The 27,160-nt window shown below is 51.3% G+C and overlaps 1 protein-coding gene across 2 annotated transcripts in view; it reads right to left on the bottom strand.

Moving 5' to 3' along the window:
- The window catches only part of SLIT3 (slit guidance ligand 3), a gene marked incomplete at its 5' end in the record, with an annotated part of 594,733 nt that overhangs the window by 44,132 nt on the left and 523,441 nt on the right, over positions 1 to 27,160 (bottom strand). For both annotated transcript variants that reach the window (XM_082724113.1, XM_082724112.1), the window contains 7 exons: positions 7,075 to 7,146; positions 7,771 to 7,842; positions 9,361 to 9,429; positions 20,963 to 21,095; positions 22,169 to 22,332; positions 24,927 to 25,070; positions 25,987 to 26,130. In XM_082724113.1, coding sequence (XP_082580239.1) covers positions 7,075 to 7,146; positions 7,771 to 7,842; positions 9,361 to 9,429; positions 20,963 to 21,095; positions 22,169 to 22,332; positions 24,927 to 25,070; positions 25,987 to 26,130 — 798 coding nt within the window. The remainder of the gene's footprint in view (positions 1 to 7,074; positions 7,147 to 7,770; positions 7,843 to 9,360; positions 9,430 to 20,962; positions 21,096 to 22,168; positions 22,333 to 24,926; positions 25,071 to 25,986; positions 26,131 to 27,160) is intronic.

Raw genomic sequence — 27,160 nt, 5'->3', positions numbered from 1 at the left:
TGGGTCTGGCCTGCGAAATGCACGGTAGGTGAAATTCACAGACACTCAGGGGCTCTGCTGGTGACTACTGCACACGGCCGCCTGTGCTGGAAAGGAGCCCACCAAACAATGGGGCAATGAGAAGTGACTGCGGAAGTGTAGAAGGATCCTAACTAATGAATCTGCCCTTTTGTTTTCCTTGTAGCTGATAGCCTGCCCTGGGCTTTGAGCTGGAATATAGACAGGAGCTTAATTACACTTAACACAGAACAGAGCCTCTCCGACAGACTGAGTGCCAGAGCCAACAGATTTCCGAGACCCATCCTCAGGGACTCTGATCCCATGTATTTGGATGGGGGCGGGGGCAGGAGGCTGCATTTCTAACCAACTCCCGAGTGATGCTCATGCTCTCGGTCCCCTGAACCACATTTAGCTGCCCTAGGTCATTACCCTCATCACCTCAAGCCCCTTCCCCTTTCCTATCCCCAGGACAGCTGGAAAAAGGTGCCCAGTCCTCCAAAGAGAGCTGGAGGTAGCTTCTCATTCCCTGGATAAGAAGGGGCCAGAAGTACTTCCTAACGCTCACCAGTATCATCTAGTCTGGAATGCATGTGGTTATTTATGAATCATACCGGCTCCTGCCTGCTATTAGCTTGGATGACTTCATGGCTGCTTGCTGTTCAGCAAATGCACCCAGCCCCGTTGTTAATCATTTCTGAATGAGGCCTGGGCCCCTGGAGAGGCACGAAGCCCTAATTTAAAAACACCAAATGACCCAAAGGCAGCTTTGGCGCTGTGACTCCCGCAAGTCACGCTCCCATTTATTACGAGCTGAGCCACTGAGATCCCCATAAACTGCAGAGTAACGGGGCTGTAATTTACTGGGACAGCACTAAAGAAATCTGTCTACGCTGCAGGTTCCCACTCCCGGTTTGGCCCCCAAAGAAAGACTCTTTCGCCTGTCCCGCCACCATCCTCAGGGCTGTCCGGAAGTGGGACAGCTCATCTTCAAGGGCCCGGGACTCCTTCCCTGCTGACTCTTAGGAGGTGTTAAGGCCCAAACTTGGGCATTTTGAGGTGCAGATGAGGGCATGACTTGGAGTAACATGAAAGCAGAACCTTCTCACGACAGTTCTGGGTTGCCTGAACCTCAGGTCTCCAGACCCTCAGGTGCTCCCGGTATGTGTACGTGAGGCAGGTGCTCAGGGTTCGTGTGACAGATGGCAGGGACAACCATCATCCTATCCTGTATGTGCGTGGGGGTGGGTGGGCAGATTCTCTTCTGAGCAGGCTAGGTCACTCTCAGGTGACTTGGGGGTTAAGTTCTAGATCAGAATGCCTGGGTGTGCATCCCTATTCTGAACACCATCGGCTATGTGATTATACGATTCAAGGCACTTCATCTTTCTGCTTCAGTTTTCTGATCTCTCAAATGGAGGAATTCTTAGGATCCACTCACAGTAGATATCTTTTCAGGGGTGTGGGTTGATTGGCAGCAATCTCTTTTTGGTAACAGTTCCTTTGCCATGGGGGAGTCACCTTTCCCCACCTCTCAGTCCGTCTGTGCCCAGTCAACACGGGCACAACTATGGCCCAAGTCAGCGTCAGCCCAGAGTCTCTGAGAGGGGTTGGAGGCTGAGTATGTGACCTATGTGGACCAGTGGGAGACATTTCTGGGGCTTTCTCTGGAACTGTTAAGCCAGAGACAGTTTCACTTGGAGAAGCAGAAAGAGACACATTTCTGATAGTACAACAGGAGCTCCCACACCCAGTCCCAGAAGGTAATGTCTAGTACTGACTGTTTCAGTTACCTGCATTGAGAAATTCTCTTCTTGCTTACGGTGGTTTGAAATGATTTTCTCCTCCTTCAGTCAGGAAGGGATCTAACATACTGTTTCCTAAACCAGTTGCAGAGATTCAAGATACAATGCAAAAGGTTCAGATGGCACAGAGCTCAGTGCAGAGGCCTGCCCGGGACGCGTACTCGCTCATGTGAGCTGCGAGTATGGCTAGCTTCATCATGATTCCGTCCCCTCGAGGCTCTGGGACACGTTTTGGGGCTAGCCCTCTCAAAACATTCCCCCCACACAGTGGAAGCCTGAAGCTATGCAGTCTATACCCTGCAAAGGCACTAGTGAGTCAGATTCCCAGGCTGGAGAAGAGACACCTTGGGTTTTGGCAGAGTGACCCTGCGCCCATCACCTTCCGGCCCGTGTCTCTTTCCACCACACTCTTTAACTCTCATCAGAGGAATCGCTAGGCCATGTTTCTCCAGTCATCAAGGAAAGTCTGAAATGGGCAGCAAGGAAAAGAGATAACCTCTGGCTGGGAAGGAGAGAATGTGGTGGCAGGCGGACTGGGCTGGTCGCTGGGAGCCTGGTTCCCATCCAGCTTCTGCTCCGGCCTTGTGGGCTAGTCCTGCAGCACTGCTTCCTGCTCCCGCCCCCAGAAGCTGCCGCACTCCCCTCCCAACTGCCGCTCCTTGGGGGGATCCCCATGCACATGCCCTTCCTTCAAGGACTCTGTCTAGGAAAATTATATTCTCCCGGCCTAGAATATTCTCACTGCACTTTGGCCAAGTGACTCAACCTTGCTGAGCCTGTTTCCTGGTCTGGGGGATGGTGATAATAGTGGTACATTCTTCAGAGGGTGGATATGAGAAGAGGCTATGATTAACCAAAGCACATAGCTCAGGCTGTGTAGTACACACAAAAGGTTTGATAACTGTCAGCCGTGATTGTGATATCCCTCTCAGAAAGCCTTCTCAGGGGATGGCCAGGACTGGGTCACATGCCTCTCCTGTGCAGTCAGTCCTGTGGCTCCCTCCCAGGTACCACCACGTGTGGCAGGAGGTTATCTACTTGTCTGTTTCCTCTTCTAGACTGTGAGCTCTCTGGGGATGGGAATTGTGTTTCATTATTTTCCTCTCTGATGTCTAGGACAGTACTCAACTGATAGGGGGCATTTAGGAAAGGATAAACAAGTGAATGTGGACAAGTCGCTAAGCCTTTCTGAATCTGTCTTCTTATCTTATAAACAAGAGGTTGGGATAGGATAATTTTTTAAAGATTTTATTTATTTGGGTTGGGGGGAGAGAGAATGAGCAGGGGGAGGAGAAGAAGGGAAACAGACTCCCCCTCCCAGACTCCCTGCTGAGTAGGAGTCCGATGTGAGGCCTGATCCTAGGACCCTGAGATCATGCCCTGAGCTGAAGTCAGACACTTAACTGAAAGCCTCAGGTTAGAATAATTTCTGAGACTCACCTCCCATTTCTAAAATTCAAAATTAATTTTATTTTTTGGTAGCACCAGAGGGCCAAACCAGAACCAGGGTTTAGAGGTCAGAAGGAATCACCTTTTGGCTCACCAGAATTGTCTAATGTTCAGCAGCCAGTCAAACATGGAGTAGGATTGGAGCGCCTGCGTGGCTCAGTTGTTCAGCGTCTGCCTTGGGCTCAGGACATGATTCCAGGGTATGGAGCTGGAGCCCTGACTTGGTCTCCATGCTTCTGGGGGTGTCTGCTTCTCCTACTCCCTCTGCCTCTCTCCCAGCTTGAGTCCTCTCACTCTTTCTCTCAAATAAATAAAGAAAATCTTAAAAAAAAAATGGAATGGAGTTGGGATGCCTGGATGGCACAGTTGGTTAAGCGCCCAACTCTTGATTTCAGCTCAGGTCATGATCTCAGGGTCTCGAGATCATGTCCTGTGTCTGGCTCTGCGATGGGTGTGGAGTCTGTTTAAGATTCTCTCTCTCCCTCTTAACTAATTAACTAACTCACTCAAAGGAGTGGGGTTATCTGGGAAGGGAGCAAGCTCCTGGTCTCTAAAGGTAATCAAGCAAAGGGCAGTGGAGCCCTTTGCAAGATGCTACAGGGAGAACCCATCCAATTGGTAGAACGGGAATGAACAGCCCAGTGCACATAAATAGCAAGCACCATCTTCCTTCAGGGACAAGGGGCTAAAAATACTGAGGATGATGACTGATAATCCCACTCCCTCCTCATGAGCAGAGTTAACTGATTCCAGGTGGCCCCCCTGCAGCTGGGGCTGGGCACTGACAGTTGGGACCACACACATGCACACAAGGCATGTGGCTCAGTGTGGGGCAAAGATCAGGGAACACGCAGATCCCTGAAGAAGAACCAGAATGTCCATGAGAATGTTCTCTTCTAGCTATTTTTAGATTAGGAGCAAACGAGGAAAAGCAAATTTTCACCCAGCGTTTTGTACTCAGGGTTCCCTGACAACTCTCTTGTCTCAGAAATGTATTCGTATCCGCCCACCATAACACACACACACACACACACACACACACACACCCTCTCACTCTAAAATTCTCACATCTTTCTAGAATACTTTTTGGCCCTTTTCTTTGGCTAAACCTGATGCTCATTCTTTTCCCCTACCCCAAACTGCCAGCAGCCGTGGATCTCTGGTCATTTCTGAAATTTTCATCAAAGTAATGAAACCATTTAGAAATGAGAAAAGACATAAATGCTCAAATGTAGTTATAGCTATTACAACTCCTGATTTCACAAAAACCTACCTTTCCCCCCTAACCCTCTAAATTGCAAATATCCTACTATATTCATTCATCTTTAACTCTGCCTTCTTTTATTACAGAAACAACTTCACATTAGCGGATAGTGATCAATGATTTCTTTTTTCATTTGCTATGTTCCCTTATAGTCCTTCTTTATAAGGAGAAAGGTAGGCAAGTTATAATTGTAACATATATACCAATTAGGTTCACTTTTCCACATAAGGCTATGTGGTAAACACTTCCCCATGCTGCTACCTTGTTTTCGTCTTTACCTCTTTTAATAATTGCCCTTCATGGGCCACCTGCGTTATGCTTTTCCTTAAACATTTCCTCACTGTGGCGCTTGTGGGTACTATATAAAATGTAGGTTAAAAATAACAGAGCAACCAAGACCTTAAAGCAGAGAACCTTTCCCTCATACTGTATTATTCCTTAGCATAAATTCCTAGCTGTGCAATTACTGAGGGAAAGGAGGTAAATATCATAAAAGAAACGTCGTCCATAAACATTTTTATTTTTCCTGAATTGGCCTTTATGCAGAAAATGGTTGCTCCCCACTGAGGCAGATGGTTGCAACGAGGGCCTCTAAGACCACTTATTATCTATGAGATCCCATGATTCTAAAATGATGATGCCATAAGCCTACTAATTCTTAATTCAAGAAACAAGCAGAAGTATGTGGTGTGTTGCTGTGTGCTCCCGATGAGCGAATGAGAGCAGTCTGGAGTGAGACAGGCGAGGTGCCCAGACGGCAGGAAACCCCAGCGATATTCACGTGGCCACCCTGGGAGACTAGACAAATGGATAGGCAAGCATTCTCAGTCTCCCTCCCTTTCCTGTGCTGGGTTGCCGCCCCGGAACCACTCGAATTTGGCAGCACACCCATGCAGAGAACTGGAAGACCAGGATGGGAGACAACAGTTGGGGATTGGGGAGGGATGGTGGGACGTGGGAGGGGACAGCAGGTCCGCCCCAGTCCCGGCCAATGAGAGGAGCCCATTTTCCACCGTGTTCAACTAGAAACAGGGAAATGGTTCTGCTGATGTTTCCATTCTCAAACTCCCCAGAGAAGGCGGATAATAAATAAGTGACAATAACAGATTGCACACTGTCAGCGCAGGCACTTCTTTGCCCCGAGAGAATTGATTTTTAATAACAGCGCAGATGACATGTGGCGGGAGTTGTCGCTGACACCAGTGTTTTGTGGGCTCCAATAAATCACATCAGCCTGGAGGCTCTGGAATGGACGGATTCATTGGGTGCTGTTTGCTGATTGCTAGTGGATCCTGAAAGGGTCCCAGGGCTCTGAGTCAGGGGGCTGGATGCTGTAGCCTCCTGATGGCTGGATTCTGGGCCAGTTATAACCCGGACCTCAGTTTCCCCATCTTTAAAATGGGCACAATCCCCTCAATCTCACAGCACTGTTGCAAAGGGCTATATGAGGCAATGACCATGAAAAGTAGCCTTTCTGTCCTCATGGGAACATCATTCAAAGGATCTTCCTTTGCCAACAAAATATGCAGGATGACAAGGCACAAAGATGAGGTGATAGACAACAGGGCCCCAGGATGGGGGTGGCACAGTGAGGCACCATTCCTGCTCTTGTAAAGTAATACAAGTACCGATAGTAACAAGTGAATATTTATAAAGTGTTTACCACGGATCAGAGCTATGCTAAAGGTTGTATATACATCATCTCATTTAATCCTTGTAAAACTGTATGGGGTAATTACCACCTGTATTTTATGGAAGACACATGGCTAGGGAGGGGCAGAGCCACGCTTGGAAAGAGGTAGATTCTGTGGCCGTCTTGTCTTTGCTAGGAGCTCCCCCGCCTCAGTCGGCTGCCCTCTACCCTGGGTTAGGACAGGGTGAGGCAGGTGTCATAATGGTGATGGGGGAGGGGGGTGGGTGTGGAGGCTGCAGACTCTGGAGCCCCATCTAAAGGGGCAGGGCTGCTTGGCCTCGTAGGAATGTAGATAGGAAGCCCTGCAATGGCCACACCTCTCCATTTTCTGAGAGAGATTAGAAATAAGGATTTGTATGAGAAGCCCTCTGATGTTTAATTCTTAGCAAATTACTAAAACTTTGTTCTTTTGAAAGGATGCTCTGTGAGTCCACTAACTCTACAATGGCTGACTCGTGGCTGTCTGTGAGCTGAACCAGGTCTCTGGGCTTCTAGTCGTGAGCCCTGACACTCCTCGCAGAGGTTTACAGAGCATACGTTGGCCCTCAGAAGCCAGGGGGATCAGCAGCGGCGTGCTCATCAGCACAGCATAGTGGTCACAGGCCACACGCTGGGCTCTACTGGGGTGCAGAATACGCCTGCGTGTGCTAATCCTCCCTAGAGAGGCGCTGCTGATCTCACTGGGCACAAAAACAGCAGAAACTCCGGGTGTTTGTGATTTGCTCCTGGTCCATGGGTGGTAGTGGGTTGCCCCCCTGCACTCCCCACCCCATTGAGCCCGCAGGAGCACTAGGCTGGGGACATTTTGGCGGGGGGGATAGGAGACTTGGTGAAGTCCAGCGGGAGTTGGGTTCCGGGGTACTCACAGCACCCGGAGAGACCGCAGCCCGTCGAAGGCGTGGATGGGGAGGCACCGCAGCCGGTTGTAGCTCAGGATCCTGTGGAAGGAGACAAGGGTGCTCTTGGCCACTGCTATTCTCAGCTGCTTAGGGTGTACCATCCACGCTGTGAACCAGTCAAGGCAAATGCTTTCTTTCTCTATTTCAGTTTTAAGATATTGACAAAAAACATCCCAACAGTAAAAGGAAGAGAGATGCTCTCCACTGCTCCAGAAAGTTCACTGGCTTTGTTTCCCTAGCTTCCTCTCATGTTCCAGGGCAGGCTGGCCTCCTAACCAGCTTTGCCACTGCCCCCCTCTACAGTCAAATGGTCAGTGCTCACCTTGTGCCGAGCTAATAGGAAATAAATGGATCTGAGCAAAACGTAATTGTGGAGGGAAACCTTCCTCTGGGAAGGAAAATTCACCAACCCCAGAAGGTATTCCAAAGAGGGCATTCTGCAGAAATAATCAGGTCTTATAGTTCCTCTCTTACCGCCCAGACAGTAGGGTTCTGACCTACTTTGTTTTCCTTCTGATGATTAAGGTTTGCACTATGTGAGGGCAGCCATGGCCCTGAGGACCACCAGAGCAGAGAACACCGGCCCGAGGGGGCAGGGAGAGGGGCTGGCCACAGGCCACTTACTGCCAGGCCCATGTTAGACACAGCACCCCCTGTACTCACAGCGTGGAGAGGTGAGACAGGTTACTGAACGTGTAGTTGGTCAGCACGCCGATGCTGTTGTTGCTCAGGTCACTAGGAAGAGGAAAACAGAAGGGCCACACTTGACTGTTAGTTGCATCTGCAGGGGTTCATTCCCAACTTTTGCACATCCGTGCGTACCGGCTGTCCATCCATCCATCCACCCATCGATCGTTCCGTTCCTCCATCCATCCACTCACCCATCTACACACCTATCCACCCATTCGTCCAGTTTTTTCACTCAACATGTATTCAATCACTCATTCAAGCATTTGCTGTCCATTCGTCCATCCATCCATTTACGTTGTCAACCAATTCCAAGTCTACCCTTCCATTCATCCTGCCACATCTCTGCCAAGAACAAGCTCCAGCTTCTTGGCAGGGATAACTATCCCAAGCAGTGGTTTTTAAAAGCAGCTGCGCATTACAGTCCCCTGGAAAGTGCTTACACCCTCCGAGGCCTGGGTACCATGTCCAGACACTCTGGTTTATAAGTCAGATCTTCTGAATTAATTGCTTGAGGGTGGTTTAGAGCATCAGTACTGAACAAACAAACAAATTAATCAGCTGGGTTCTCGACTCAGGGCACGTTTGCTTCCCCAGGGACATGTGGCAATGTCTGGAGACATTTTTGGTTGTCACTCGGAGAGGGACATTACGGGCATCTCATGGGTAGAGGCCCCGAAATGTTGCTCAATGTCCCACAGTGTCCACAGCCCAACAAGCAAGAATGACCTGGCCCCAAATGCCCACAGGACTGAGGGGTAGAAATCTCATCTAGAGGCTCATCTGGGGGATATACAGGAAGCCAGGCTGAAGGGGGTGACAGGTGGCTTTCTTCCACCTTTCTTCAGTAGCCACAGTGATTCATTCCGAAAGAACGTTCCTTTTACCCCGGTGAACTGGCTCCCTGCCCCCTGAGCAGCCAGGGTGACCTTCCAGTGACCACTCGCCCCAAAGAATTATTTTGTGCCCGTATGGGTCCCCTCCTGGCAAGGCAGTGAGGCTGTCAAGGGACAAAGCTCACGGACCACGCAGCTTCCTGGGCCCCACCCACGCCCCGCAGTCCTGTTCTTTATTTGGGAGTTTTTCCTGGATCTTGGCAGACTTGGAGCCAGTAGGAGCTGCCACCTGAAGGAACATCAGTTTGAACTTGGAACATTTTCTAGGCAACTAGAGGAGGAAGAAGAAATGTTCATTTAAGTTCTGGCAAACCTCAGTGCAGCCACAGCTTGCAAGAACCTGGAGACTGAGGAGTCTCCTGATTCAGCTGGGGCCCCAGAAAGTCAGAGGCTCCCCTACCTGTCCCGAAGCCCAGGGGGAAGGTGATGTGGACGGTCAGTGATGGCAGGCTCTGGGTATTTCTGTGTGTAGTTCTCCCTGGTAAGGCCTGACACGTCAGACCGGCTCACGCCTGCCAGCTGCCTCTCTGTGTTCCACCCCAGGAGGAAGGGCAGGAATGCTGAGAAACCCGCAGACCATCCTCCTTTACCCTCCACATGAGTTTCCTGAGCCTCCCCAGGAGAGAACATTCCATGTCCCCCCACCCACCCCCCATGCCAGGCTCCTTACATAAGTGTCAGGTGTCGGAAGGCAGACAGCTCCCTGGGCACGGCTGTTAAGTGGTTTCCTTCCAGGTACCTGCAAGAGAAGTGCACAGTGACCCCTGGTCCAGAGATGCTGCACATGTAGTCATTTCACCAACATCCCTCCTCCGACTTCCTGGGGGAGGTCGGGCCTCTGTTTTACTCTCTCATAGCTCCTTTCCTCCCCCACCCCCCATCTCAAAGCACATACTACATTTGTCACTTAATATTGATTTGTGTGATTATTCAACAAACGACACTTTTCCCCACTGGTCCACTATCCTCCATGATGGTAGGGCAGACCCACTGCCAAATGGTTGAATGGGATGACATGGGTTGAAACAGGATGGGAGTCAGTTTGTCAATGGCCAACCCAGGCTTATTTTCAAGGACAAGTTGGAATGGGTGTTTCCTTAAATTAGAGCCAAGTGACTTTACTTCCAGGGCTGGCCCCTGGGAATCCTCATGGGCCAGAGCACTGGCAGGACCCCATAAGGTCTGAGGTGGCCATGGCATGCTGGATTATTGTCCCTTTGGTCCTTAATCCTTTGGGGTGTACCTATTATGTGCCGAGAGCAATGCCAGATGAGGGAGGTAGATACAAAGATGAACCAAGCCCATTTCTGCCTTCAGGGAGCTTGATCATCTGCCCTAAAATTCAGCCACATACACTCAGATCATGCCCACAGGCAGAGGAGTTAAGAGACATGTATTCGCGGATTCATCTGTGTATTCAGGCAGAAATATTTCTTGGGCGACTGCAGTGTGCTGGGCAGTGTACGTACTGGTGGAGAAGACAGGCGTGATGCCTGGTTTCCTGGCACTTGAAAATCGAAGGTGGAAAGGAAGGGGGAGGGGTTGGGAGGGTGCAGGGAGGAGAGAAAGCCTTGGGGAGATAGAGAGAGAGAGAGAGATTAAGGACATGCCCAGAACGCGACAGAAATTACAAACTGATGCATGCTTTGAAGGAAAGAAGCAAAGTTCTGGAATGGAGATGCTGCTGAGGTGGGGGGCTTCGGACGGCCGGGGAGGAGGGACAGCTGGCAAAGGGAGGCCTGTGGAAGGCCCTGGGCTTGGGTGCTGTTGAGGCAGAGAAAGAAGCCTGGGAAGCCGGGCTGGCGGGCTAAGGGGGAGGGGCGGATCACACACTGCAGCCTGGGAGGGGTGTCTATTCCTGGGGCAGGGCGTGGCCGCAGACAGGTGCAGGGGGCTGGGGCGCACAGGGCTTGCCCTGCGTTCACCCTTCTGCTCTGCACTGAGGGACGGGTGGCGGGGCATTCACATCCTGTGCGGACACGGGCCCTGTGGCTCAACCGTGGTGGCAAGGAGCAGACGTGTGAAGAGCTTCCAGCCTTCTCCGCTGTGGGAGGGGCGGGATTCTGGGGTCATGCGGGGCCACCTGCTTTCAGGGAGTGTTTTGTGGACCGTGTGGCACGAGGGAGGGAAAAAAGGAGAGAGGGAGGGAGGGAGGAGCTGGGTGAATGAGCAGGGCTGGTGCGGAGGCACTGGTCCAGGGAGCATCTCTGCTGGAGGCAGGCTAATTAATCACGAGGGAGCCACTTGAAGGGGTCTCGCCTCAGGATGGCAGTGACGGCTCACCTTCTCCCATGCTGCTCATTCTCTCATTCTTGTCTGTTTGCTACAGCTACTTAGCAAACTCGAGGCATCTAAGAGGAAACCCAGAATGAGACACCACAACCCCAAATCTCTCTGCTGGGATGTTTACAGAAGGCCCCGTGACAAGCACATCAGAAGCAAGTTACTTAACCTCACAGACAAGGAAACATAGTGACAAGGAAAATAACAACACAGAAACAACAGGTGCATAGCCTAGTGCTGTGGGATCCAGAGACTCTGGTCTGTTATTTAATCCTCTAGATATTTTGCTGGGTGTTTTGTCCATTTTGTTGATGAGGACACAGAGGCTCTGAGAAGGGAGGAATGAGCCCAGGAGCCAGGATGGAAACTCAGGGCCACTGGGCTGTGCCATCCAAGAAGCCAAACCCACGGTATTTCAACTCTCCCCCTGAGGCTTCTTATTTATTTATTTTTTTAATATTTTATTTATTTATTTGACAGAGAGAGAGAGATCGCAAGCAGGCAGAGAGGGGGAGGCAGGCTCCCTGCTGAGCAGAGAGCCTGATGTGGGGCTCGATCCCAGAACCCTGGGATCATGATCTGAGCCGAAGGCAGAGGCTTTAACCCACTGAGCCACCCAGGCACCCCCTGAAGCTTCTTATTGTCACGTTTGGCCATCTCTGTCCTGAGAGGAATCACTCTACCAGAGAACTTACTCTCTCACTTCTGCTAGAACAGAAGATGCACGCAGCAGGGATCTGGGCCGCTTCTGTTTTCTGCTGCATCCCCAGAGCACAGTCTAGGGCTTAGCACACAGTAGGACCTCAAGTATTTGCTGAATGAATGAATGACTGAATGAATGAAGAGAAGGGCTGTCTACAATGGTGTCAAAGATGCCCTGTGGCTGGCCCACGTCCATCTGTAAGGCAGGCCACACGCTCTGTGGATGCGGGCGTTTGCTGAAAGTTGAATGAACACATCAAACCACCACTGGAAATCAGGGAGGCTGACAGCATGCTCATCAGAGGTGGGGAGGCTCGGGGGTCCCCGGAGGGTAGGCAACGTGACACAGAAGCTTCTGGAACCTCTGGGCAGCCGTGCCAGTCCCCTGGGTTCCAACCTGGCTTTGATCAGTGCTCTGCCGAGGCCGACCGGATCGGCCTGGCTCCTTGCTAAAAACCCTTCCCTGGCTTCCACTGCTTGCTAGAGAAGAACTACCCGAATCCTGCCCAAATCCTTCCAAGCTGTTTGAGGCCTGTCCCAAGTCAGTCAGGGTTCTCTAGAGAAACAGACCAATAGGAGAGATACACACACGACACACACATATGAATATATATACAGAAGGAGAGAGAATTTGTTTTTTAAAATTTTAAATAAATATTTGAGAGGGAGAGAGCGTGCGCGCACACACGCATGCAGAGAGGGGCAGAGGGAGAGGATTCTCACGCAGACTCTCCGCTGAGTGTGGAAACCCACGTGGGGCTCAGTCCCAGGACCCTGAGATCATGACCTGAGCCGAAAGCAAGAGTTGGCCGCCAAACCGACCACAGCCCCCCGGGCACCACGAGAGAGAATTTACTCTAAGGAAGAAGGGACAGCAAATCGGAAACTCAAGTAGGACCTCAGTGTTACTATCTTCGGGCAGAATTCCCCCTTCTACAGAAAACTCCAATTTTTCGCTTTTAAGGCCTTCTACGGATTATATGAAGCCTACATCCACGTTACTCTGGGTAAGCTCCTTTACTTAACTGCACCTACAAAATACCTTCTGGGCAACACATGGCACCGCAGCCCAGGCAAGCTGACCCATGAGATTCACCGTCCCAGGCCCTGCCTCCCTCTGCTGTTCACCCCACAGCACACTCTCCCTTGGCCTCAGCCCTGCCCCCCGGAATGTCCCATGCTCCTTTTGGAGGGCAAGTCTGGGCACACACGTGTCCCCCTCACCCCCCACTCATTCACTCCAACGGCTGCTCAGAGCTCAGTTCCAGCACTGCCTCACCGACATCATCCCCCACACCCACTGCGGACATGACAGGCTACTCAGTCCAAGCTCTCAGTGCATTTTCTTCACAGCATCGCCCCCCCTCGCTGTGACCTCCACATGCGAGTCTGTGATTAGTGGGGTGGGACCATGTCTGTTTGCTCCCTGTGGCACCCCAGGACGCTGGCTGGCAGCCGTTGAGGCGCAGGAAACATTGTCTGTGTGATGCAAATCCCCGAAGTCCGCAGGGAGAGCTGCATGCAGCCCTGCAGGGCTGAGGGGGGCCCGTGTGGGACCCACTCTAAGGGCACCAGGTCCCTGGCACCCTGGTGTGGCGGCGCAGAAGACATGAAATCAAAAGGCTTCACTTCACAAACACAGAGGTGGCTGTGCGGGAAAGCTCTCTTTGTGCAAAGCCCTTTGTGAAGACTCTGAACTCGAAAAGTTGCCTGCAGCCTGCAGCCCAGGCCCGGAGGGACGCTTTCAGAAGATGCCACGCTTGCCCTGCCGGCCTCGGAACGATCAGAGCCTCTCTAGCGGGTCAACCTTTGTGTCGCTCTGCATTTAAACACTCTGTGTTAGTCCCGGCACCAGCCCACAAGGACGTGCCTGCCTCACATGAAAATCCACACAGAGCTCTGTCGGATGGATGCTCCCCTTCTCTGTTAGGAGTTTGGAGGCGCTGACGGGCGTCACATGAAGAACTCTCAGACCTACTGAATCATGAAGGAGAAGGGCGGCTGCCTTCCAGGAGCCCCCACTCATGGCCAGTGTTTCCACCAGGAGCCTAGGATAATGTTCTTGGCTCTAGCTCAGGAGTCAGGCAGCCCAGGCTCACATCCTGGCTCCACAAGCTAATAGCTGTATGACCCTGGACAACTTACTTAACCTCTCTGAGTGTACATCTCATCTGTAAAATGGGGGGGCTTATCATGATCACCACCTTGAAGTGATTATGAGGAGTCTCTGTGGAAAGCTCTTGGAGCAGTGCTCAGCACATTGGTTTTCAGTGTTTTGAACACACTCACACACACTCTCTCTCTCTCCATCCAGTAATACATATGAATATTGGAAAACAGATAATGATCCCCATGCTGTCTATTCTCTATTCTTGTTCCAGAGTAATGTTTCTAAAATGAGAACTGCATCGTGTCACTTTCCTGCTTAAAATTCTTCCTTGGCTCCCTCATCTCCCCTGGGATAAGGAGTCAGCCCTCACCACAGCCTACGGGAACTGCAGATCCTTCTGGAGTTTTCAGGACACACCAGTCTCCTTTCCATTCTATTTGCTCCATCACTGGTCTTCTTGGTCTCTTGACTTTCAGATCTTTCCACATTTGGGTTTTCTCAAAACAGTTTCTTTCTTTCTACTGCTTCCCACGTCCCACCACCACCACCTTTTCCTGGGAAACACTATTCTCTGTCCTATCTGAAATGCCTAATTTCCTGACTAGCCTTCTTACTCCCCCCCCCCATTCTAAGTTTCTGATATCAGGGGTCTCATCTGTCACCTTAGCTGCTGTGCTCCCAGCTCCTGTGACATTATCTGGCACAATAAATTCAGTGAACATGTGACAGCATGAAGAAGGCTTCTCTGAGCCTGTGGCCTGTGCTCCCGCTTCCCTCAGGCCCTCCCACAGATGGCTGTGACTGCCCACTAGCCTAGAAGTATCCCCTACTGAAGCCATCTGCTGAGGACTTCTCTGTGCCAAGGCTTGTGCCTGGACTCCTAAGTGCTGCTCTGCCCAGAGCCAGCTGCCCTTCAGCTGGCTGCAGGCAATCTCTGTCCCTCTCCTTGGGCCAGATAAAGGCAAGGATATAGCCAGTTGCTCTCTAAAGTGCTCCGGGGAACCGCCCAGCGCGGGTGGGTGGGGGGAGGCGGCAAGTACATGAAGAAAGCAGCAGCTGGCATTATTAGACAAGGCACAGCTGTCAGGATGGCCCCAGTTGGAACCAGATAGGCACCTCTAGCACCATGGCAGGGGTGCTGGGTTTGCCTTCTCCCTGCTGCAATGCAGGTGGCAGGTGATGTTCATGGCATCTCAAGGAGACACATGACTGCCTCCTGCAAATCACCAATGAGCCAGGCCAGGGGAGAGAGCACATGCGGACCCAGGCCTCTGCCCATGGGAGTAGCTGAGTGGCTAAAGGATGGGCCTTGGGGTCGGACCGCCCTGGGCTCATGTCGATGCTCTGCTGCTTCCTGGGAGTGCGATCTCAAGAAATTCTTCAACCTTCGTGGGCCTCAGTGACCTCCTCTGCAAGATGAGAGTAACGATACCTGCCTTGTACGATTCCTGGGAGGATTAAATGAGATCACAAAAGGAAACAATCAACCACCGCAGTGCCTGGCACACAGTACACGCTCGGATTGCTGGCTGTGGCCGATCGCAGCTGGACAGACACATCTTCCCTTGCCTTCCTAAAGGCTGGGGTGGGCAGAAAGGCCTGCACTCCTCCCTATCCCTGCGCATGTACGTCCCTGCCATGCCTCTGTGCTTGTCACTTCCTACATTGCTCTGCCCCTTCTCTAGCACATACCTCCATCGCCCTAGACTTGAGCTGCTGGCTGTGCCCCAGACCCCCATCCTCTGACCTTCTGGAGCTAACCAGTGCCAGGCCAGGTCATCGCCCCCTCCTTCTAGCAGCGCATTCTCCTCATCTCCCCCTGCCATACACAGTCTCACAGAGCTGTGTCTCAGCCTGTGCCCTGATGGTTAAGCCCCAAACCCTTTCAAGCCTCCTATCCGTACTGTGGATGTGGGGTTACTGTGAGCCTGCTTCCCCCATGTCCCCAGACTCCACACCCCAGCAGAAATCCCCTCCTCCCACAATGGTGCCTGGGGGAGATATGTCATCCTTCCCTTCTCCTCTCCTTGGGATGTTAGTGGTGGGACGACAAATCCATGCTCACAGTCCTCACATGAAATCAGTTTGAAAATTTCCTGGATTTTAGGCAGGAGAGGATGGCAGGGGATGGGGGGAGGGAGAGGGTATGGTTTGCTGACACTAGATTCTCATTCTCCTCTTTAGCCTTCAGGAAGATGTGGACTCGCAGGTTTGTTTCCAGAATCAGGAAGGTCTGATGTTAATAAACATTCCCTTAAATGCAAGCAAAGAGATTTTTTAGGTTTCAGTTCTTCTGGAATGGCAAGCCTGAGGCTCATGGCCCAGTGAGAACAGAACTCTTCTGAAGCTGACGACAGCCTACCTTTGCAGACTGAATTTGTGTCACCTTCCTTGGGGGGCAGGGGCTGACATGTCTGCTTCTGCCCTGCTGTCAGTAAGCTTTTGCAGGCTTGCTTCTAAATCAGGACCTTAGTGTCCCCCTCCAGAGGGGGTCTGGATTGCTTGCAGGGTCATGTGTAATTACTTGAATGGTTCTTAAAAGGTGTGGTCTACGGGCTACTGGGGCTCCTCTAGACTTTTTCAGGGCTCTGGGAGACTAGAACTACTTTTTTGATAACAATTAAAACACTGTTTTCCATTTGCATGGGTCAGCGAAGTCGCCTGCACCTCAGTATGAGTCGTAGCTGTGGCACCACGTGGTAACAGGGGGCATTATTCTTCCCCTCTAAGGACATGCAGGTGAGAAAAAAAAAAAAACAACAGTTTCATTTAATCATGTCGTCTGTGAAGCCACGAAAAATTATTAATTGCACTGAAGATCAACCCTTGAACACACATCTTTTTACTATTCTGTGTGGCAAAATGGGAAACATGCACAAAGCATTTCGGCATTGGTTTTCTGGAGAAAAAGCTGTGGTGTCATGGAGTTACCAGCTCAACCAGCCATTTTTAAACTTATCTTCCATAAAGCATTTCTGCTTTGAAGAATGGCCAGCAAACAGGTCACTCCAGGATGGGTATTTAGTTGGCAATGTGTCAAAAGTAAATACTGGAAGCCTGTCACTTCCAGGAAAACCACTAATAATACTTATTGGCAGTGATAAAATTCAAGCTTGCTTCCAAGTGAAAATTCAAAGTTTAGAAAACTTGTAACTGCCACACTGAGCAGTCTCCCTCCTTTCCTGGGAGGCTTTTCTGAGGGGGTCTGTGGTGATGTTACTGACTATGACTTTCTTGATACTGTGTGATGCAATGTGCCAACCTCAGAAATTTCTACATAACTCAGTGAACCAGTATCTTCCAAATGACCTGTGCACACTGTTACACGATCATTCACGGGGGAAAGCGCCATTCAAGTAACATAGGACAGAAAGTCCACTGACACAGCTTTGGGTTTCACACAACAACTAGCCTTTACGAAACTACCCCATGTGATATCAAAGAATGTTCACAATTATTTGGAAGGGCTATGAAAATCCTCCCTTTTCCAACTACATGACTACGTGAAGCCAGATTTGCTGCTTGCACTTGACCCAAACCATCATGTTACGACACAGGGAATGCTGAAGTGGTTATAAAAATCCAGTTGCCTGAGGACGTGAACAGACATTTCTGCAAAGAAGACATCCAGATGGCCAACAGACACATGAAGAAGTGCTCCACATCACTCGGCATCAGGGAAATACAAATCAAAACCACAATGAGATACCACCTCACACCAGTCAGAATGGCTAAAATTAACAAGTCAGGAAATGACAGATGCTGGCAAGGATGAGGAGAAAGGGGAACCCTCATACACTGTTGGTGGGAATGCAAGCTGGGGCAACCACTCTGGAGAACAGCATGGAAGTTCCTCAAAAAGTTGAAAATAAAGCTACCCCATGACCCAGCAATTGCACTACTGGGTATTTACCCTAAAGATACAAATGTAGTGATCTGAAGGGGCATGTGCACCTGAATGTTTATAGCAGCAATGTCCACAGCAGCCAAACTATGGAAAGAACCTAGATGTCTATCAACAGATGAATGGATAAAGAAGTGGTATATATACACAATGGAATACTATGTAGCCATCAAAAGAAATGAAATCTTGCCATTTGTGATGATGTGGATGGAACTAGAGGGTGTTATTCTGAGCAAAATAAATTAATCAGAGAAAGACAATTATCATATGATCTCCTTGATATGAGGAAGTTGAGATGCAATGTGGGCGTCAGGGGGTAGGAAAAGAATAAATCAAACAAGATAGGATCGGGAGGGAGACAAACCATAAGAGACTCTTACTGTCACAACACAAACTGAGGGTTGCCGGTGGGGAGGGGGGTAGGGAGAGGGTGGTGGGGTTATGGACCTTGGGGAAGGTATGTGCTATGGTGAGTGCTGTGAACTGTGTAAACCTGGTGATTCACAGACCTGTACTCCTGAGGTTAGTAATATGTTATATGTTAGTAAAAAATTTAAAAATTTTTAAAATTAAAAAAAAATCCAGTTGCCTTCTACCACATTTGTAAAAATGTCCCTTTTCTCAATTAAATTTCTTTTGGTTTGTTTTCCACAGAACTTTGCTGTTTATATAAACATGCAATGAGAAATTGTTATTTTTAAATGGATTAATAAGTATATTTAAAAAAAAATCCTTAGTAGTTGTTTCCAATATGGTAAATGTCATAGTTATAACCACATAAACGGAAGTAAGAGTCCTCATCGGCTTTTGAAAAATACCTAAAGGGGTCCTGAGACCCCCAAATTTAAGAACTTCTGGGGTAGGGGACAAGAGCATGGCATGTGGGATCAGACCAAGCTGCCTTCTGATCCTGACTGGCTGCTTACAGGGGATGAGGCTTAGGGAGTGGCTCTTAGTTCTCAGCACTGAGAGAGAGCTGGGGGATGGCATGCTGACCTCAGGGACTGCTTGAACCTGCCAGGGCGAGAGCCGCAGGTCTCAGGTGGCCCCTCATCCAAGAAGAGAGCAGGCCTGACAGGGAAAAACTCACTTCCCGTCCGTGCGGTACCACCTCGCTGGTGCCTGTGGTAGGAAGCACTCCTCCTCCCTTTGGAGAAATGCTGTGGACCTTTTTTTCTCTGCTTCTCAATGAATGAAACCTAATATTGTTTTGTACATTGGCAGCTCTGCCTGAGACCACTAATGATGCCTAAGGGAGCTGGAAACCAGCACTGGATCCAAACACTGAATCTGGTCCTTGAACCGAAGGCTCCAAGCCACTGCTTTCGGGGCCTGTTGACTTGTACTTTTTCCAGCATCAGTTTCCCTGCACCCCTTCCTCAGAAACCCTCCCCAGATCCTCCTACTTCCTTCCCTCCAGGAAATAGTCTGCGCTCAGAGGTGAAGGCCGCCATCTTGGGTGTGCTTTGGAAACCAGCCTGGCCGAGGGGGCTGCCATCATTTCCAAAGCAGGAAGCTGTGTTTCCCCAAGCCCAGGAGTTGAGTTTATCATTACAGCCAATTATCTTTGTTATTTCCATCTCTATTTCATGAGCTTTGGGGAAAAGCATCCACAGGCCTGTTTTCATGGCATTCTTTTCCTCTTTGGCATGTGTCACTTGGCACTCAGCTGGCCTAGGAAGGAGGCGAGTACCTGGGTCATTTCTGCGGCCCCCACCCCACGGCACTGGGGGAGGGACGGGTCTGGAGCACTACATGGTGGTGCTCGTGCTGACCTCTAGCAGCACAACCAGAGCCTGAACGCAGGGTTGTTGTGGATGTTTCAGTGACTGTCAAGACCTAGCGATCTTCCTCCCTCCCCATCTCTCTCTCTTTTCTTTCTTTCCTCCCTCCCTGCCCGCACCCATCCTATCCTTCCCTTCCCCTTCCCCCTTCCCCCTTCCCTTTCCTTTCCTTTCCTGGCATGGGCAGCCCAGGTCACCGTCTCCCTGAGTGTTGGGAGATGTCGGGAGTCACAATGCACATCGAGGCATTGACCTGCTATCCTATGTCACTGTCCTACTCTGGATCCCCCGGGGAAGCACAGGCAGAGCCAATCACAGAACAGTCCCTGCTGGTGTCCGGGTCACTTCTGCCACTTGTGTCCGAGGGCAGGGTGCATGCTAAGCTGCCTCAGAGGAAGGGGCATGTCCGGGGTCTGGGACACGGTGTGCACTTGTGATATGGGTGGGGAGTGGCAGGCAAGTGTGTCTTCCCGCGCTGGCACTCTGGGTCCTGGTCACACCTGACCCGGCTCTGCCATAACCCATAGCAGCTGCCGTGGGGCATGTGGGGCGCCCCCCCCCCCCCACTGCCCTGGCCCTTCGTGCTTCATCTCCATAGGGAAGCTTTCTCTGATTCTCTGATCTCCACACCCAAAGGAAGTGTCTTTCCTCTAGGATGTCACAGTGACCTTGTCCTCTCTTTTGTGGCACCGTGATAGCTGTCACCTAGCACATGCTGCTGAGATGGCTGAGCATACGTCAACCTTCCACAGTGAAGTGGGGGTCCCACATGGGTGGGGGTCTCCCCAGTGTGAGCAGAGGACACACCAGGCTCTCAACAGACAGGTGCTGAGTGAATGAGTGGCCAAATGGAAGCCAGAACACGGCGTGTGCGGTCTGGGCTCCTGGCCACTTGAGAGACACCTCCCTGCCTCCGGACCGGCTGAGCTCTCCACGGGGCGGAAAGACAGCTTCCTCCACAACGTGAAGAGTGCTTCAGGAAGGGAATGAGACCTCTTTTGTGTAAGTGGGAGTTTCTGGGGCAGGAGCAGCGCCAAGGAATTCATGTGGGGAGCTCGGGCTGTGGAGTCAGATGGCTCCTGGGTGGAGCACGAGCAAGACCCAGGGCTAAGATCTCATCTGTGACGTGGGGGGCTGTAAGGGGGGCACGGATCATGTTGGTAGAAGTGCTCTGGAAGCCACAGTGCCTACTGGGCAATGTTCTTACTATTAACCCCGGGCTGTTTCTGGTGTCAGACTGAGACTGCTGGGGAACCTGGAAGGTAGAGCGCAGAGCAGGGGTTTTGGGGTGATCTAGAAAACAAGACGGTAACCTTCTCAGGGCCTGATGGTTGTCACCTGCCAGGCAGGGGCACTGGGGAGGAGGCTCTGAGGCCACTGTGCTGGGGTCCCCTCAAGGAAGGGCACCCCAGGCAGTCATGCTGGAGACCTTAGAGATGGAGTGCGGTGAATGCTGGCGGTAGTGGGATTAGAGGGTGGGGGTACTTACAGTTCGGTCACGTCTTTGGGAATGCCTTTGGGGAGGGCGTGCAGTCCCCTGTTGCTGCAGCGAACCACTGTCTCCACGCAGGCGCACTGCTCCGGGCAGTGTGGGCCCAGCTGGCAGCTGCTCTCGTCATTGCCTGTGGAGGATCCTAGCATGAGCACGGGGTACACTAACTTCTCGTGGGGGGGGGGTGAGCAAGGCCAGGCGCCAAGGACCAAGCCGTCTTCAGGAAAGGGAAGCCCTCCACTCGGAGCCCAAACCAGAAATAAGAAGCCTTGCTGGTCTCCATGGGCAAAGGGGAAAGAACGTATGCCTGGGTTGGGGAAAAGGGCACCCTCTGCTGCCACACTCAACGTTACCTGAAGACTTTAAAAACTTGATTAACCAGAGAATTAGATAGGGAAGAGGTTACCGAATCAGGGATAAGCCAAACTGACTGAAGGAGCTGCCCAGGGTAGGTGGATAGCCCTGTCTACTACCTCTTTCTCCTCCCTTTCTCCACTCCTTCCAAGGACACAGTCCCTCTGGGGTGGTGAATGTGTCCCCAGCCCCCATTATACCTTAACCTTAGTTAATCTATTAACCAGTTAATTTGTCTTTAGATAAGCTATAGCTGACCAAGTACAAATTGTGCTGGCTTGAATTTATGTTAATATGCCCTTGGGAATCCTGGCACTTAAAGCCTTGGACCTCCAGGTATTCATACCCCCCCCCCCCCCCAGCCAGTGACAGAAATTTCTCAGGAGCTCCTCTTGAAGTCTGTTTCTCAGGGTATATGAGCCTCATGACACAGACCGGAGAACTGAGGGCCAGGGCTCTCATGCACAGTTGTGTAGGTTGCGTACTACACAAGGGTGCCTCATCATCTATTGGGCTGTGGATGAGATAGATTAAGACATTAGTACAAGAGTATTCTTATAGCCATAAAGTGTCTTGTTTTAAAAAATCAGTGTACTATGATACTTTTCTGACAAAAGTAAAGAGACCCCTTTTAGAAAGAGACCCTTTTCCTTAATTTGCATGAGGGAGTCATATGGCTAGCCCCATACCTGCAGAGCTCTTCAAAGCCACAGCTGTATGCCAGAGGGTGCCAGAATCGTGTCAGATCTCAGGGGGTCCTGACTGTTAAGTTCCCTGCTGCATCTCTCTTCTCTTATATGCTTCTTGGCTTCTCAGGTACTGCCCTTCTGCCCTGCCCAGCCTCCTCACCTTCACAGGTAAAGTCCTGGATGGCCACATCCTGGATGGGGATCTCCTTGAGGAAGAATGGCTTTTGGCACCGGGGGTTCCCGCTCACGACCCGCCGCTTCCTCAACCATTTGCCAAGCCAAGCCAGGTGGCAGTTGCAGTTGAAAGGGTTGGACAGGAGGTTTCTGGGAAGAAAGAAGGGGCCTCTCTGAGTGGTTAGGACCCACTCTTCTACCGTGGAAGCTGATCTTGGGATCCAGGGCTGCAATCCTGGAGCCCAGCTCTCCAGGGAGGCCTGCTCTGGGTTCCGGGGAAGGAGGGAGGAGGTCCGGGAAAGGAAATGCAGACTCTCTTCTAGAATCCTGAGGCGATCTTTGCAAGGCTCTCGCTCTGGACCTCTGAGGACGACAGGACCGTGGTCTCCTGCCACACCCTCCCTTCTCCGCTGAGCTCCAGCTGTGGACTGTCTTTAGCCCCTCAGCACGTTCTCTTACACTTAGCACCCCCACCGGCGCTGGTCCCCCGCCTGGCATGACTCTCTCTACTGTCTGCCTGGCTGCCTCCTTGCTCTCCTCCTTCAGTCCTGGCTTACACGGAAATGAGGCGTTGCATCTGCCCCATGTGGCTGGCACAGCGCCCACAGAGCGCATACTGGCCTCCCTCCTTAGACTCTCGGCTCCCCCAGTGTGGGCATCAGACCTGTCTGTCCATCCTGTGTTGCCGGGGTCCTGCCCGGTACTAGCACGGCCACTGTGTATGTATCTGGGGAATGCGGTGACTGGCTTGGTGGAGGGACAAGAGGAGAGCAGCTGTGGGCGGGTGAGTGTTGCTAGAGGACTGGGACTAGGCTCAGCACTCCATGAGCCTGAGGATGGACGGGACATTATTCTCATCTCACGCAGGAAGGAAGTAAGGCTTAGGGAGGTTACCTAAGAGGCCAGACAGCCCTGAGTGGCTATGGTAAGACAGGACAAATTAAGAGCTTGGCAGTCAGACAGCCTGAGTTTGAATTCTGACACTGATGTGCTCCAGCTGTGCCAAGTCAGGCAAGTTTCTTCTCGTGTCAAAGCTGGTTCCCCTGATGTGTTGTGACTCTACCTCTCTGGGCATCTTGTGTGTCTCTGGATTCTCAGTGCGGAGACACACAGGAGGGGTGAAAAGTGGGCTCAAATAAACCAACCTGCTGGTGCCAGTTCCTAGCCCCCTGCCCCACCCCCGTCTTGCTGTCATTCATTCATTCCATTCATGCCCTGATTCTCCAGGTATATGATGGGCACTCAGTGCCAGGCACACATACAGGCATGGTGGACATAGCAGTGCACAGAAGAGCCGCACATCCCTGTCCTTCTGGAACTCCCATTCCAGCTGATGGGAGGTGGACAGCACGGATCAGCAAGGCAAAGGCTGGTTGTATGGTCAATTAAGAAATGGTCCACGCTGCAGAGGTCAGCACAGCTGGGCTGAGGAGCTGGAGGGGATGGCACGGGGGCAGAATAGGGTGAGGTAACCTTGAGCAAAGACTGGAAGGAGGCCAGGGGAAGGCGCTTCCAGGTAGTGGGAGTGGATCTAGGGCATGGGGGCCAGTGAGGAGACTTGCGGGGGCGGCGCTGGCCTGGAGGGAGGTTAGGAAGGACCAGATGGTGTGGGTCCTTCAGGACATTTATAATTTGGCTTTTATTCCCAGTGAGGTGGGATACAGGAATAAGAAGCAACAATAGGAGATGCAACCAAAAGCCTTCTCTTCTATCTTTCAAAGAGTCACTGGGAAGGAGAGAGAGAAGGATGAACCAGCAACTAAGGTTAATGCAGCCACGTGGAAATACTATGTGCAATCATAAATGCTGAGTGGTGTCTATATGTCAGACCTCTCCTGTCCATTTTACAACTACAGATTCAATCCTCATAACAATCATACTAACAGATTCAATCCTCATAACAATCCTATGAGATGGATTACACAGAAGGAACAATTGAAACACACAGAGAGGAAGTAACTTTTCTAAGGCCACACAGCTAGTAAGAGATAAAGCCAGGGTTTGAACCCAGGAAATTTGCTCTAGATCCCATCACTTTACTATTCTAAAGCCCGCTTTGCCAATACAGTGAATTATCTGGGCAGGAGCACTCGTTTAGGTGTCCAGAAGGCTAGATTCTAATTCTGGTTCTGACACACATTTAAGCAGCCAGTGACATCATTTAAAACCCTGTCAGACCATGTCACTGGCCTGCTTAAAACTTGCAGTGGCTTCCTGACATGCTTTAGATGGAGACCAAAATAGTCCACGGCAAGCCTGTAACCTGGCCCTAGCCTCCCTCCTGCCTTGCCTCACACCTCATCCTCCCTTACTCTGTGCTATGACGATGTTGGACCATGCTCTGTCTCGTACATCTGCTTTGCAGTGATCCACCACAGGGCCTCTGCACATGTTCTTCTGATAGAAAAAAATGCACTTCCCATTCTGTTGAACAACCTAACACCCACTCACCTTCCAGAACACGACTCCAGTGTTCTTTGACAAAGTCTATGTTGGGTTTTGCTATTACTGTGGACCTCTGTTCTGTGATCATTCACTATGCTATAAGCTCCAGCAAGGAGGGACCACGTCTGTGAATCCTCAGCACCAAATGGTGCCTGGCACACGGAGGGAGCCCAGCAAATGGTTATTAAGTTGACAAATGGGTAGGTGACCTTGGCCAAACATAGCAGGGAGCTGCCAGGGGAGAGGTGTGCAGGAGAGGAGCCCAGAGTCAGTGTGCAGTGCAGGTACAGGGGACTTACATGGTAGACAGGGAGACAAGGGTGGTGAAGGCGCCAGGGGTGATGGTGGTGATCCGATTGTCATAGAGGGACAGCAGCCTCACTGAACTCAGGCCAGCAAACGTGTCATTGCTCACACAGTTGATCAGGTTACTCCTCAGCATCCTGCAAAGAGAGGGGTAGGGATGAGGGAACACAGGCATGATCTTCTCCCCATCGAGCCACAGGGTGTGTGTGTGTGTAGGTGGGATGCTTTCCCCGACCGCAGGCCCAGACCAGTCGCGATGCGAGGCTTGTTCTGTGACAGCAGGGTGTGGGGTCCCGCTGCAGCCCCCCATGAATGTGTGCGTACACTCTTGCCTGTGCGTGCTTTACGTAAATGTGCGTGTCATGAGTGCATACATGTGCACATGTATGTTGTGTGGTGGCCAGTATATTTCTGTGAGGAGAAAGGAGAATCAAGGTGCGGCTGGGGAGGACGCCTGGGTGGCTTAGTAGGTTAAGCCTCTGCCTTTGGCTCAGGTCATGATCCCAGGGTCCTGGGATGGAGCCCCACATCAGGCTCTCTGCTCAGCAGGGAGCCTGCTTTCCCCCAACCCCCGCCTGCCTCTCTGCCTACTTGTGATCTCTGTCAAATAAATAAATAAAATCTTTTTTAATAAAAAGGGTGTGGCTGTGGGCCATCAGCTTGTGTGTGTGTGTGCTTGTGTGCACACACTTGTTTGTGTCTGTGCTTATCTGCATGCTGCTTGTGAGTGTGTCACATTTAGGCACATGTGTCTGTGTCTAAGTGGGTAAGTGTGTGTGTGCCTCTCTCAGCACATTTCTGGCATGAATCTATGTGCACACCTCAAGGCAAGGACTTTTTGGGGTGTGTGGGCTGGGGAGCCGAACATGCTAAATTCTTGCCCATCAAGGGCTGGCAAATATCCAGCGCCTCTCTGGTTCCAGGAAGGGAGGGGCTCAGCTTGTCGGGACAGGACCCAGGCCCAGGGGCTGCCCGCCCCAGCCTCAGAGTCCCCCACCGGTCCCTTGCCCTCCCATCTCCTTGCAAGCCTTGGCCCAGGCTCCAGGCGCTCACAGAGTCTTGAGGCTGCTGAGTCCCTGGAACATGCGTCCGTGTAGCGTTTCCAGCTGGTTCCCGGTCAGCATCAGTTCCTGCACACCGGCCGCTCCATCGAAGGCACCCTCTCTCACCTCTTTGATCTTATTGTTACTCAGGTTTCTAGAAAGAGTGGATAGAGTGGGTCAGGATGCAGGGAGGGAATCACGGGCCCTGCAGTCAGAGGGGACCCTCAGGTGCCCCTGGACTGAGAACTGGATGGTGGGGCTCCCTGATGTCTGGTCTACAGCACCTGTGGCTGTGGAGGGACCCCAGTCCTGCACGGTTGGAGCTTGCATGTCAAACAGGTCGCATGCAGCCATAAGTCTTTTCAGGGTGATCCTTTTTTCTAAAGCTCGGGGATGAGCACATTTAAGAGGGTGAGTCTCAAGCTGATTTTCTCCTTTCATCAGAAACTCTCGCCTAGCAGTGCTTCTCAAGTGGAAGGCAGGAAAAAAATATAAAATGTGCCCTCTGCGGGGGTGGGATGTTTGTAGAGCTTCTAGCTTCTAGCTCTACAGTTGAGATCCTTCATATAAATGGACACTTTCTAGTTACTACTTTTTGAGTACTTATCACGCAATGGGTTCCATGTGAGGGGTCTGGCCCACAGAATCACATCAAACCCTTCAAACAACACCTATCAGAAGAGTATTATATGTATTATCATTGCTTCATTTTATGATGAGGTGACTGAGGTTCAGAGAGTTTAAGTAACTTGCTTGGTGTCACACAGCTCATAGAACTGGGGTTGAGGCCAGGCTTTCTGGTGCATCAAAAGTCTGCCAGGGGGCGCCCTCTTTCCTAAGTAAATATTCCTTTGGTTGTGTGGATACACGGTACCCTTCTGTTACTGCTTTGTGGGATTCAGGGCTTGGGATATTGTATTTTCTAACAGCATGGTCTCACCAAGACATGGGGCCATCCTTTCCAAGTCTGCCCGAGCTCTGAGGAGGCCTCTCCCCTCATGCCTGATCACCACACGTCAGGCCTCTTGTGAACTCCTGCAGGGTCCCCAGGGCTGCGCGTTCCCCAGGGCGCTCCTTGGCAAGGGGCCTCCGTGGACCACCCAAATGGTCGGGCCTGAAATGCATCCCAGGCGGGACGGATGGAGTGGAGAGCGATGGTGTTTACACAAACTGGAGGAAGAATC

Source organism: Mustela nivalis (genome assembly GCF_964662115.1).
Source record: "Mustela nivalis genome assembly, chromosome: 3".
NCBI lineage: Eukaryota > Metazoa > Chordata > Mammalia > Carnivora > Mustelidae > Mustela > Mustela nivalis.
Note: the sequence above shows the minus strand (reverse complement) of the source record. Positions and strands in the feature narration are given on the sequence as shown.